General features: G+C 36.6%; 1 protein-coding gene across 1 annotated transcript; it reads left to right on the top strand.

The window, feature by feature from the left end:
- Positions 1-7,273: 7,273 nt before the first annotated feature.
- LOC106154469 (high-affinity choline transporter 1-like) lies at positions 7,274-12,537 on the top strand. The gene is made up of 9 exons (XM_024077070.2): positions 7,274-7,591; positions 8,127-8,304; positions 8,643-8,791; positions 9,187-9,336; positions 9,690-9,819; positions 10,314-10,412; positions 11,323-11,441; positions 11,719-12,225; positions 12,484-12,537. Exons 1-9 carry the CDS (start codon positions 7,274-7,276, stop codon positions 12,535-12,537), a joined length of 1,704 nt encoding a protein of 567 aa, XP_023932838.2.
- Positions 12,538-13,013: the final 476 nt, after the last annotated feature.

Consider the following 13,013-nt stretch of genomic DNA (forward strand, 5'->3'; position numbering starts at 1 on the left):
AGCGTAAAGGCCATACATTGATAAACTATAATCTGTGTTTAAAATGACTTGGTACCTATAAGATATCTTGGCATCATTTAGACATATGCTTCAGAATATTGCCATCTGTAGTTTAATTTTTTTGCTAAATCGGAGTACGGGTTTACATCATTACACATTTTTATGTAAATTGCAAAGTCAAAGGGTAAAATCACTTATTTCATTACTCTTGAATCAAGTGTTGTAACTCAACGACACAGGCATAAAAAAAAATCATACACAGCAGATCGACCAAGCAAATTAAGGAATCGTAATTTCAATAAAGGCAGCAAAAAAGTCTGTTCTACTCGTATGGCGGCACATGTACTCGGGCAAATAGACAGGTTGCAGTCGGAACTCATGACATGTGGGTTGTAACAGCATAAACCATCTTTATTTTCTTTGACTTATTGCTACAAGTGTTGTTGCTGCAATTGTCGTTGCAGTAAATAAACAATAAAGCGTAAGTGAAACAGTAACTACTCAATTACATACACTTCTTTCTGTACACTTCTTACTAAATGCCAAACGGAAATTTTAACCTTATCATAACTGTAAAGTAACATACATTAGTAATAACATAGGTTCTATTGATTAATCGTACATGAACGTTTGTCCTCTTTGAACCCTTAAACTTGACGCTGGACTACAACCAAAGTTCCTTGCCTATAATTAAACATAAATAAATAAAATAAAAATAAAACAATGTACGTACTTTAATACTTAACAGGTAAAAACTAATGCTACGGAGGCGATTGTGCTTGTTGCACCTTACCAATACATTAGAGTTTTACACCCCATTCTCATAGATTAGATCGACCTACTTTAGATCGACCTAACTCCCTGGGGGTTCACGCTAAATAGCTGTCAGCCGGGCGGACACGAAAGTTAATTACCCCTTATAGCTTGTAGTAGGCGGGGACGGACACTTAAGGGGGATTATCTGACAGTAATCTAGTGAGACTCCCCGCGGTGATAGATCGATCTAAAAGTTGTGAGAACAGAGCCTAAGAACACGTGTTTCAAAGCTCACCTAAAGTGTCTCTTTAAGATTCTTTAAATGTAAATACTGAACAGACACGACTGGGTGACACTAATGAATACAAAATATCTGATAATATCCCGCACGAAAATGCAGTAGTTTCGAAGTAGCAAAAAAGCATTAACGCAGTAGTGGTGTGGAGCATATTTGCAGTAGAAATGCAGTATAGTCTACTGCAATTCTACTCCAAAAATTACATAGGTTTGTACAGAGAGGAGCATTAATGCAGTAGATTAGCAGCATGATAGAAGCATGTTTCAAATATGCTAATTAGTTCCCAAATCGAAGCAGATTTGAATCATGTTTGCAGTATGATTGCAGTAGTCTACTGCGTTTTGCAGTGTGATTGCAGTAGTCCATTGCGCTGGAGTATCTACTGCGTTTTCTTGCGGGATCCGATGTCTGTGAGCGGCTTTACCTAACATGTACAAGGAATGTGGCATTTGCTAGAAACATATATTTTACAAGATGCCACCTTTCATCGGGCGTTAACTCCATACATACATGATTTTTACTCTAAGCTATTAGCAGACTTGGGCACTGTTATCTTTTTCAAGTTAATACATTAACAATGAAAACGTACCTTGACATCTGACAGGTTTCCAATTTATTTTAGCAACAGTGAAGATTTTGTGTTTATAATCTTATTGTATATGCTAGAGGAGTAACGCACGTGTCCTTTGCCTGACGATATCTGCTTTACATTACCAAAGCGCGTGTATAAGGAGACATTTTTGTGGTTTTCGTCGCTTGATTTAATCCACACGTGTCATTGGCACTCAACGTATTCTGTGCACAACTTCGTAAAGATTTAAGATGTGGAGCAACATTAAAGTAAAACATAAAAAGAAGAAGGAGATAATAAAACGTGCATCTTGTCAACGTACCCGCACGTCTACGCCGTGGGGAAAACTTGCAATATACAATTTGAGCATCTTTGTAGACGAATTACACAGAAATTGCCACACACTTTACGCAGCATGACCGTGCACGTCTGGGGCCTTGTAGCCATCATCATTTTCTACGTCCTCATCTTCATCTTGGGTATCTGGGCGGCCTGGAGAAATAAGAAACGAGGAAAGGAGACGACGAGTGAGGATATTTTATTAGCAGGGAGAAATATTGGGCCGTTCCTTGGCATTTGTACTTTAACAGGTATATCTTAGGTCCTAGATACTAGTACTATAGCTTTAATGGTGCGAAGGGAAAAAAGCAAGGGGAATATGATTTCATTCTAACATTTGACTTTAAATAATTATATCATTATTTCCGAAGGACATTCGATTTCGCCTTATCTAATTTCAAGCAAATTAAGCGAGAATCACCCAGCACTCTCGAATCGTATGGTAAAGTGACAAATTGATACTTAGGTGTGTGTCCGTGATAGGACCAGTCAGAGTGTGGCAAGGTGTGGGTCAACAGATTTCAACTAAATTCAAACTGTTGTTGCACACATAGCAGATATTAACATTAAAGGCAACAATCATTGGATATAATTGAAATATGACATTAGGACATTTCTGGTTTGATTTTCAGCTTGAGTCAATAAAGCCATTTCATGAGCAAATACAACATTGGTCAAAAAGTTGCCCATTCCCCAGTTTCATGTTCTTTTATTTATAAATGATCACATGTGAAAGTTGTTATTAATAGTTATTATATTCCAGATATCATAACTGCAGTAACATTAATAGTAGAACAGAAAATACAAACTAGCGGTAAAGATACCAATTCCAATGACATTTTTTCACCTTAATTACATGTATTCCATGTTCCACTGTCATTTCAACACAGGTAAAGAAATGCCCATTAAATTGAAAAGCCACCGCCATAAGTCACCAAATTTACATACATTTAACATTAGGGTGTGTTCGTTAAAGGTCACGTGTCTATTAACACGTGTGTTTACCGCGTATACTGTGATTACATCATGTAGACAGCATCGCTGCCTTCAACAATGGTAACATTTTGTTTTGTGGCATTTTGTCTCATGTTACCTAAAAGCTTGGCGGAATTGGTCCACATTTTTTGGAGTTTACTTCTCCTCTGGATTGCACTCTTCAATTCATACCACGGGTGCTCAGTACGTTTAATTTCAGGACTCAGTGATGATTTCTCCAACCTTTAAACATTAAATTTCTGCACAAATCACTCACCAGAAAAAACTGTGTGCAAGTGTGCTGTCATAATGAAGCCTGGATCTCCCTCGAAGTCCCCTTTGCAAATGAATGAAATATGTGTTGAGAATCTTTTAGTGAATTGCTCCAATAACGTTATTTTCCGGAAAGAACAATGCAAGAGGAATTCAAACGTATTTAGGAATTCAATCAATGCTTTGATAAGGGCAAATCTATCCGTCTTTTTTCATAAGCACAATTTGGCATCTATCAATTCTAAAAGAAATAATAACAATAATAATAAAAAATAACTAAAGTTATCATAATAACTTAAACTAATCAAGAGTTCCCTTTTTGCAAGACTTTTATTTTGAGATCTATAATACAGGATTGATCACACAATGTACTTTTCAAACAGAGCCATACAACTTCTGAATAATTTTTAATTATTATAGTGACAAGTCTCCATCCCCCCTTTTTTAATGAGTTATTACTCAGAATATCCAATGTAATCAGCATTGTGTATACCTTATTTTTATTGTGTAATACAGGTTTTAAAAATTACAAATGAAGTGTTCTAAAGGTAAAAGGGAATGACTGTTTCATTCGATCAGTTTCCTCAAGTGTAAGCCTAATTTAATCCACTTGTAATGATTTATATATTATTTTTTTTTAACTTTTCTTTTTCCTGCCTTTCAAATAATTTATAGTCCTTGTAGATGCATGTGATATATTGATATTTATTTTCCTTTCCTGTAGAGAAAATGAAAACGGAGTCAGTAACATAGAGTTAATAATAATAATAATAATACTAATTTATTTTTCTATGGCGCATTCCATTAAAAATCTCAATGCGCCTTACAACATTCACTTAAAAGAGCTAAATAACACAATACTAATATAAGAACACATTACAATTCTAAAGGACTAAGAACTAATTTAAAGAACCAATTATTCATATTCTAAAATGATAAGAACCTAAAGTGACAACATTTAAAATTAATCATAAAATTACAGTAACTAAAATTAACTATATGATAGTTACTGATAGGCTATTCTAAAAGTATGAGTTTTCAAAAGCTTTTTAAAAGTATCTATGACACTTGCTGCTCGTATTTCAGAGGGTAAGGTGTTCCAAACTTTGGGTGCATATATCATAAATGCCCTTTCACCGTAAAATTTACCAGCTTTTTTCTCTAAGACACTGTGTTCTAAAAGTAAATGACTAAAAGTTGAAGACCTGGTAACTCTTCCATGCTGATGTTGCTTCATACGTTCTGAGATATAAAGTGGTTTATTCTCAGTGACTGCTTTAAAAATGACACATAAAATTTTAAATAAAATCCTCTCTCTTACTGGAAGCCAGTGAAGTTCCATCAAAACAGGTGTTATATGCTCTCGGCTGTTCCATCCCATTTAAGTTACCAGCCTAGCTGCAGAATTTTGAATTAATTGAAGTTTGTTCAGATTATTTTTGCCTAAACCATATAAGAGACTGTTGCAATAATCAAGCTTAGAAGTAATGAAAGCATGTTTCTCAGTTGAAGTTTTGTCCAGTAAGTCACGTATCTTACTAATTCGCCAAAGTGAGTATGATGCCGATTTGCAAATTTCAGAGATCCGTCTATCCATAGTTGCATACTGATCGAAGGTGACACCTTAATCTTTCACATAGCTAGATGGATTGATGTTGACACCACCGATACAAATATCAGATTTCATTGCATTTCCCCTGTCTGACTTGGACCTTGATGTAAACCATATAAGTTCAGTTTTTCCATCATTTAGTGCTAGCATGTTTGTTTTCATCCAATTTCGGATCTCAGCTAGACAAGTTTCTATTGAGGTGATAGCCATGGAGCGATTACTTTCACTTGTGACATAAATTTGAGTGTCATCAGCAAAAATGACAGTGTTGAGACCATGTTTAACTATAATGTCTTCTACTGGTAGCATATACAATGAAAAGAGCAATGGACCTAGCACAGACCCCTGAGGGACACCATATTCTAAAATAGTGGGCTCTGATAGCAACGACTCAATTGCCACCTTTTGTGTTCGATCTTTTAGATATGAGGTTAACCAATTAAATGCTAAATCTTTTACTCCAAATCGGTACTGTAGTCTGTGCAGAAGTATGTTGTGGTCAATGGTGTCGAATGCAGCAGACAGATCTAAAAGGACTAAAATAACATCTTTTTGTTTGTCTAAAGAAAGCATGATGTCATTATGAACCCTTAGGAGAGCTGTTTCTGTGCTATGTCCTTCTCTATAAGCTGATTGAAACTTGCCATATAGACTGTTTTGAGCTAGATAGTTATTCAGTTGTAAACATGCCATTTTCTCAAGAAACTTCCCTAAGAAGGGCAAGTTTGATATTGGTCGATAATTTTAAACACTTGTTTGCACAGGCCTTGTTTTTTTAACAAGGGTCTAGCAATTGCTGCTTTGCAGTTGGATGGGAAGATGCCTGTTGTAAAAGAGAGATTCACTATCTTTAAAATAACTGGGGCCAGAACAGTAATGCACTCTTTGATAATATGTGTTGGCACAGGATCTAAGGCAGAAGATTTAGAATTCATGCTTTTCATTAATGCTAAAACATCTTCTTCTCATACAGGTGAAAATTCAGTCAATACTGCATGAGTACAGGTAACTGGGGTTTCTGAGATTTCTACAGAAGAATAAGAAACGAGATCATTTCGAATGCTCTTGATCTTATCTGTAAAGTAATTTGAAAAACGTTGAGGGAGCTCTGAGATTTCCATGTCTGGGAGGACATTTAATTGAGATGATTTTGATTCCGATATTTGGTCCACGATCTTGAAAAGTGTTTTCTGATCAGCAGATTTAATACGGGAGCGGTGATATTCTTTCTTGTGTGCCACCAGAAGAGAGTGATAGTGAGATCGCGCAGATATGAACAATTGCCGATGAATTTCTAAGTGAGAGTGACACCATTTCCTTTCCAGTTTCCTGACATGTTTCCTTTCTTCACACAGCTCCGGTGTAAACCACTCAGCCCGCGTTTTCTCTATTTTTATTTTAGTTAGAACTGGTGCAACCTCATCCATGACATTAGATATAGATGTGTTGTAGTAGTCTGCAAAGATACATGGGTCCGTGATCTGGTCGGTATTTTCAAAAACACATTTCAGTTTATCAATAAGTATTGCTGGATCAAGTCTTGATAAGTCCCTACGATGGGTCACTTTTTTGATAGGCGGTGGACGAATAAAGTCAGCTACAAAGTGAACGGCGGCGTGGTCCGATGGGAGGCTGTTGTCGATGGTAAAACTCCGCAAGCATGAATCGGCGCGAGTAAGAACCAGATTTAAAATATGACCTTTTGAGTGGGTTGCTGTATTTATATGCTGAGTGAGTCCCATTGATTCAATCAGATCCTTGAATTTACGGACATCATTGCAAGTGTGGTTGTCCATGTGGAAAATGAATTACAATAGAGTATTGTATTATCATATTATCAATTGGATAATACAAAAACAAAACAATTTTTTTTCACAAGAGTGAAAGCAAGTTAAGGATCTCCAAGGATCTAATTAAAATCAGTTTTTTCCCACACAACAGTTGTGGGTAGTTTTCAAGAGATTTTATTCTTATGACTGATTGATCCCCAAGTTTTTACTTCTGGTGGAAAGATATTGGGTCTGACAGTGCCATTTTGATAAATTTGAACTGGGTATTAAAGCTTTTTCCTAAATCCATAATATGGTTTATCTAAATAAATTATTATGATGTATATGATTTTTAAAAGAATATTTGAAAGTATTGCTTAATTTTTAAGAGCTTAAATGCTTTATAAAAAGTATTTGTCCAATATCTCTAACTATCATAAATAAGAAAGCCAGTGGCTGCCAATGTTTTTTTTTTTCTTTTTTTTAATATTGATAGTTTACCACAGCAGAAAATATTCACACCTCTTTACCCCAAATTTAATTATTTCTGATCGATTTCCTTGGTTTTCTCATGGACGCACTCTTAATTGAGTGTCCAACCAAAGTACATCTATGTCTTACTATGTATACATCGTTAAACTTCATGATGTTACAAAGGAATAGTGATCGCTGTTGTTGCCATGGATGCCCATGTTGTTATTTCTGGTGTTGTGGTCGTTATTGTTGCCATGGACGTCAATGTCGTTACTACTTATATTGTGATCGTTATTGTTGCCATGGATGCCAATGTTGTTAGTTCTGGTATAGTGATCGCTATTGTTGCCATTGATGCCAATTTATCTTGTTACTGCTGGTATAGAGATCGCGATCAGTTTTATCTTTCATCGTTTCCAGCAACCTGGGTGGACGGCCCTCTGATCAGTGGTGTTGCCGAGGGTGTCTACACTTCCGGTCTGGCTGCTCTCCAAGTTCCGATAGGGTATGCCATGGGCACGATCGTAGGTACTGTAGCGCTACATGAGACGCGCTGAAATAATTATGTTTGCCAGTATAGTTGTACAAGCAGTGCCAAAAAGACATTTCGATGTTTCATGTGACATTTCCCATTTCATGTCTTATTGTTTTAAAAAATTGTCACAATGGGCAGTCAATATGTGGTTGTGCAAATAACATCAACTGAAAGTCACACTTCTAAAGTGTATTTTGGACGTCTATTAATGGTTTTGTGTGCCCTTTTAATAAAGTTAGCTTTAATACATTTTAACGTTAATTTTAATAAAGTCAGTGTATTTCAGTCATGTATGAAACACACCTAGTTTGGTAAAGTGTATATTTTTTTGGCAGGACGCATGAACATCGTAGGATCTTATTTATTGAATTACAATTTCGGTGGTCAATGTGACTGACTCACAAAACAATGTATCTAAACCAATGAAATTACGTCGTTTCTTTAATGATTGCAAAAAAAAAAAAAAAAAAATGAAATGCATTGCTTTCATAATTACCATAAAAGAACGCATTTTTCGAATACAGTTCCATGATATATTCTCCCCAGCTGCAGCATTCTTTGTGAAAAGAATGCGTCGGGACGGCACCGTCACTATGCTGGATCCTTTGGAACGAAAGTTTGGTAAAATTATGACCGGGTTTCTGTTTCTGCCAGCGCTGTCAGGAGATATGTTTTGGTGCGCAGCAACCTTGTCATCATTAGGTGAGTAAAGACACATTCAGAACAGTGGACTTATCAGTCCGCGGATCAAATATGTCCGCCCCCCCCCCCTCGAGGAATTTATCCTGTGTTTATCAGGGGGTAGGACGGCAAGCTTCTAAGTGTGTCGCCACAATTGATCCGCCGTTGTGGATGCCGTATTTGCTTTTACATGCCTGTGTTTTGACTGGCCTGTTTGTAGTCATTCGTTGTACTGTTGAATTAAAGCTTTCATGATTGATTTTCATCTAGACATGCATGTTTATCAGAATATTATTAAAGTCTCCCTTTATCAATAGCCTATAATTAAGTTCCATAGAATGTAAACTGTATATAACCAGGTACCACCTTGACCGTAGTGGTCGGACTAGACCACTGGATCGCCATTACGGTGTCGGCAGCTGTCGTGCTGATATACACTTTGTTTGGGGGACTCTACTCGGTCTCCTACACCGACGTATTGCAGATGATATTCTTATTCCTCGGCTTGGTAGGTAGTTTATAAAGTACATGTACGATTTTTGTTTGGGGTATAAGACAGGGATGGGACTGGTTATTTGGGTCTAAAGGTTGCTGTTCTGAGACCCAACAAGGAACAGTATTCTCGTTTTAGAACGGAAAAGTTTATTTGTCTCTATCGCCCTTCGTTTTTTTTTTTTTTTTTTCTTTTTACCACGTTTAACAAGTAATGCAACATGTCCGTCATATCACTACTCACAGTGAATCATCACCCGTCATTCTGGCTAAGTTGTTACTACACCAATTTTGCTCTTTTCATTGTAGGACATGATTATGTTTTATAATTAGTTCCATATAATTTATGATCACTAACAATATAATAAATTGATGATGAAACCAGAGGGTTGTAAAGACCATTTTTTTCAGTGGATAGCCATACCGTTTGCTATGTCAAGTCCATATATGACGTCATTATCAGAAACGTCACAGAACTGGGTTGGTACCATCCATAGCCGTGACGTCAGCACTTACGTAGATGTGACGTTACAGTTGGTACTAGGAGGGATACCATGGCAGGTATGTTTGCTTTTATTTTTAGAAACATTTTAATAAATGTTAGTGATATGATACCCTTTGATATAAGCAATATTTGTTTCAAAACTGTTTGTATGGTAGGCATTTGTTCAATTTATTTTTCTTATCTGTATGTCTTGGTTGCAAATGGATTTCACAGCTGTTTAAAGTCCTGTTACTTTACAGATAGCAATCTTCTTTTCAATCATATTTAAATTTCACCAATTTATCATATTTCCGTCACACATCTTTAACTTCTCTTAAAAACATTTGCCGGTTGAATAATGCTTGTACTGTGACAAATTATATTAAAAAAAATCAAGGTTATATAACATTATGAAGTTTCCACGACTCAGGCGCTGTGGCAGCGCGCCTTGGCGGTGAAGTCAGCGAAGATCGCGAAAGTAACCATGTACGCATGCGCATTTGGATTTATTTTATGTACCGTTCCCCCACTTCTCATTGGGATGACTGCAGTGTCTGTCGGTAATTAGTTTATTTTTAATTTCAACGCGATCCTGAGTGTTCATGAAGTTACAATGACAAAAATAAGTTTGAAAAATATTTTGATGAAATGATTTCTAATTGCTGTAATAATATTTAAGGGAAAATGTTTGATTATTGACGAAAGTTTTAACATGTTACAATAAACGTGCACAGTGCTTAAACATTTTCCAAGAACTGTTTTAAGAAACTATACATCATCAATAATACTACATGTAGTATGGGACGGAAGAACAGGTGTAAAGGTATAAAGGAATAAAGTGAATATATTTCAAAACTAATTGAATCAAATAGCCAATTCGTAAATCGAATCTTTTTAGGTCTCTGAGCAATCATTTACGAACTTGATTTTATATTTGATTCTTGGAATTTGAATAGATGACAGTGCATTTTAGTTGCTGGAACTACTACCATAAAAAAATCAAAGGGGCTGTGGAAATTAGCTGTTTAATTGTGTGATGATTGGATTTTTAAAGATTGGAATTCCACAGAATATGAAGGAGAACTTCCTTTTGCTGAAGATGATGTAAAACTGATCGCACCTCTTGTTCTGCAGTACGTCTGCCCTTTTGCTGGTGAGTTCATGTAATATTATGACGTGGAATATAATATAATATAAATAATGTAATATAATATAATATTATTTAAAGTGATAATAACTCTTCGTTTCGGCCAAAAAATAAATTTTCCTGGAGTATACAACAATTTTCCCATACTTACCAATGGTTAATGAATCCATTTTTACATTCAAAGTTAGTCCCTGGTTTTTTTCTAAAAAGTTTGGTTCTTTCTTAAAATCTCTTAAGAGATTTTAACAGAGTATAGCCATCAATGGAGGCCACGTGGTCTAAAGACAAGCTCAGATATCAGAATAATAGCTTTTACAGCGGTTTTTGTGGGAAAACAGAATATATTATATTTTTATGAGTCACTCACAATGTTTTTATTGTGAAATACAGATTTCATACGAAGAGTTATTATCCCTATAAATTTGAGAAGTATGCGTGAGAATGAAAATATGATTCAAAACGAAATTTAACATGAAAAAGGTTATGTAAAATAAAGAAGATGTGTACTAAAAAATACAATGTATGTATAATGTACACTCGTCAGCAATTACATATTCCTACTCTACTTCATGTTAGGCCCCTTACTGACAAAGTGACAAAGTGTTTTTTTTTTTTTTTTTTTTTTTAGTCAACAGCATAACTAAAAAAGTCATGGATGGATTTTCATGACGTTTTCAGTATAAGTTGGGATTTGGTAACGCGAAAAGAAATAGGATATCAGTGGTGATCTGAGATCCAGAACGCCCTCCGTTAATAAGATTCCTACCCTTACGGGAAAGGACCAATAGTCTTCACAGCAAGTAATGTGCTCTCAACAACAACAACAATGTCCCTATTATGGTGTAATCCTAGGCGGAGATCTTCGCTGAGTTGTTTTCTTGTTTTGTCTGTATTTGAATGTTTCTTGCCTTTATAGTTTCTCTGATTGGTCTTGGTGCCGTTTCTGCTGCAGTGATGTCGTCTGCGGACTCCATCTTGCTTTCGTCTAGCTCCATGTTCGCCAACAATGTCTACAAACCTGCCCGAATGGGAAAGGTATATATATATAACCGTGCGTGAAATGATAACACACGGCATTTTATTGAATATACCATACGGCACAAAACAATAATATGTGCTATAAGAACAATATTAGAGGCTGCTTAAAAGAGGGAGGATTATAAATTTGACATCAGCTAATGTAACGCTGCTGATTTTGTAAACGTGGCAAGAGGTCACTATCAACACAACAAAAACAGATCATAATTTGTAAGACCTGATAGCATATTGCTATACATGTCCATGTACACACGTGTCTGTCTTTTCTTTCCAGGCAAGCGAACGTGAGATCATTTGGGCCATTCGAGTATTTATGACACTTATGGCCATTCTGACGACGGTGTTGGCCATTGAGATCACCAGCATCTTCGCTCTTTCTATCTTGACTTCCGACCTGATCTACGTCATCCTGTTCCCTCAATTGACGGCAGCTCTTTTCGTAGACGCAGCCAACATCTACGGATCAATTGCTGGGTATATTGCAGGATTGATCATCCGGGTACTTAGCGGGGAGCCGTTGCTAGGTCTGCGAGCAGTTCTGCAGTGGCCTTGGTATGAGGAAGAAACTGATTTCCAGCCGTTCCCCTATAGGACAACTAGTATGCTCCTCAGCTTGATAACTATTCTGCTCGTGTCACACGTCACAAACGTCGCTTTCGGTGCTGGTTGGTTGCCAAGGAGATGCGATGTGCTCCACGGCGTCGTGGGGGGACAGATCGAAAGGGAGGCTGCGTGTGAGATACAGACTGCTCAGAAAGGAGCGAAGGAAACGGATGATGGGGTAATGTTAACGTTTTCCCATTTAAGATAAATAAGAGTCCGACTAGATCTTTATTTTATTTGTCTTTATTTCATTTGTCTTTTTTTTTTTTTTTTTTTTTTGCACTCTATATACGCAATAATTTTGGATCTCACTTTATTCGTTGTTCTTTTGAGCAGTTTGAAGTTTTTTCCAAGGATATATATTGAAAGAACAGTTTGGATTATGCTACATATAAGGCGAATGTTTAACAGTTTTGTAAATTTAAATGGTCTCCAGTTCCAGGAAAATGCAGGGTTTACATACCACGGCATAACGGAGACGTACATGTAGCATCGTCCTGTGGTTTAAAAAGCTACAGCGTCGGGAGCCAATGCAGTCACGGCTGACTCAAACTATTGGTATTTTCTGAATTAGCTTAATATCACTTTTAAACATTAGTTATTTGAGGTGTTGCACCCGTAACTATGCTCTCCTGCCCCGTATCCAGTGTAGGCCAACATTAATAAAAGTACCTTGGGCTAGAGCACACGCTGTTGTTCTGTTCGATCGGACATTGACAAATCTCGCAATAATCTCGTCGCGGGAACTCGCTTCCTTTACATCTGTCTTGGTGGAAGATTTTAGTATAGAGTGCAGAATATAGCGCTCCCTGGTGTGTCAAAATAGCATGACCTCCCTCCCCCCCCCCCCCCTAGCCTGTTATGATATCCTAGACCTTTGATAGTTTCGGCAAGGAAATAAACCGTAAAGGCATTATATTTATAAACCATGATCTGTGTTGGAAACCACTTGATCCCTATAAGATA

The sequence above is a fragment of the Lingula anatina genome, chromosome 8 (genome assembly GCF_051362555.1).
Source record: "Lingula anatina isolate TDL-2025a chromosome 8, LinAna3.0, whole genome shotgun sequence".
Classification (NCBI taxonomy): Eukaryota; Metazoa; Brachiopoda; class Lingulata; order Lingulida; family Lingulidae; genus Lingula; species Lingula anatina.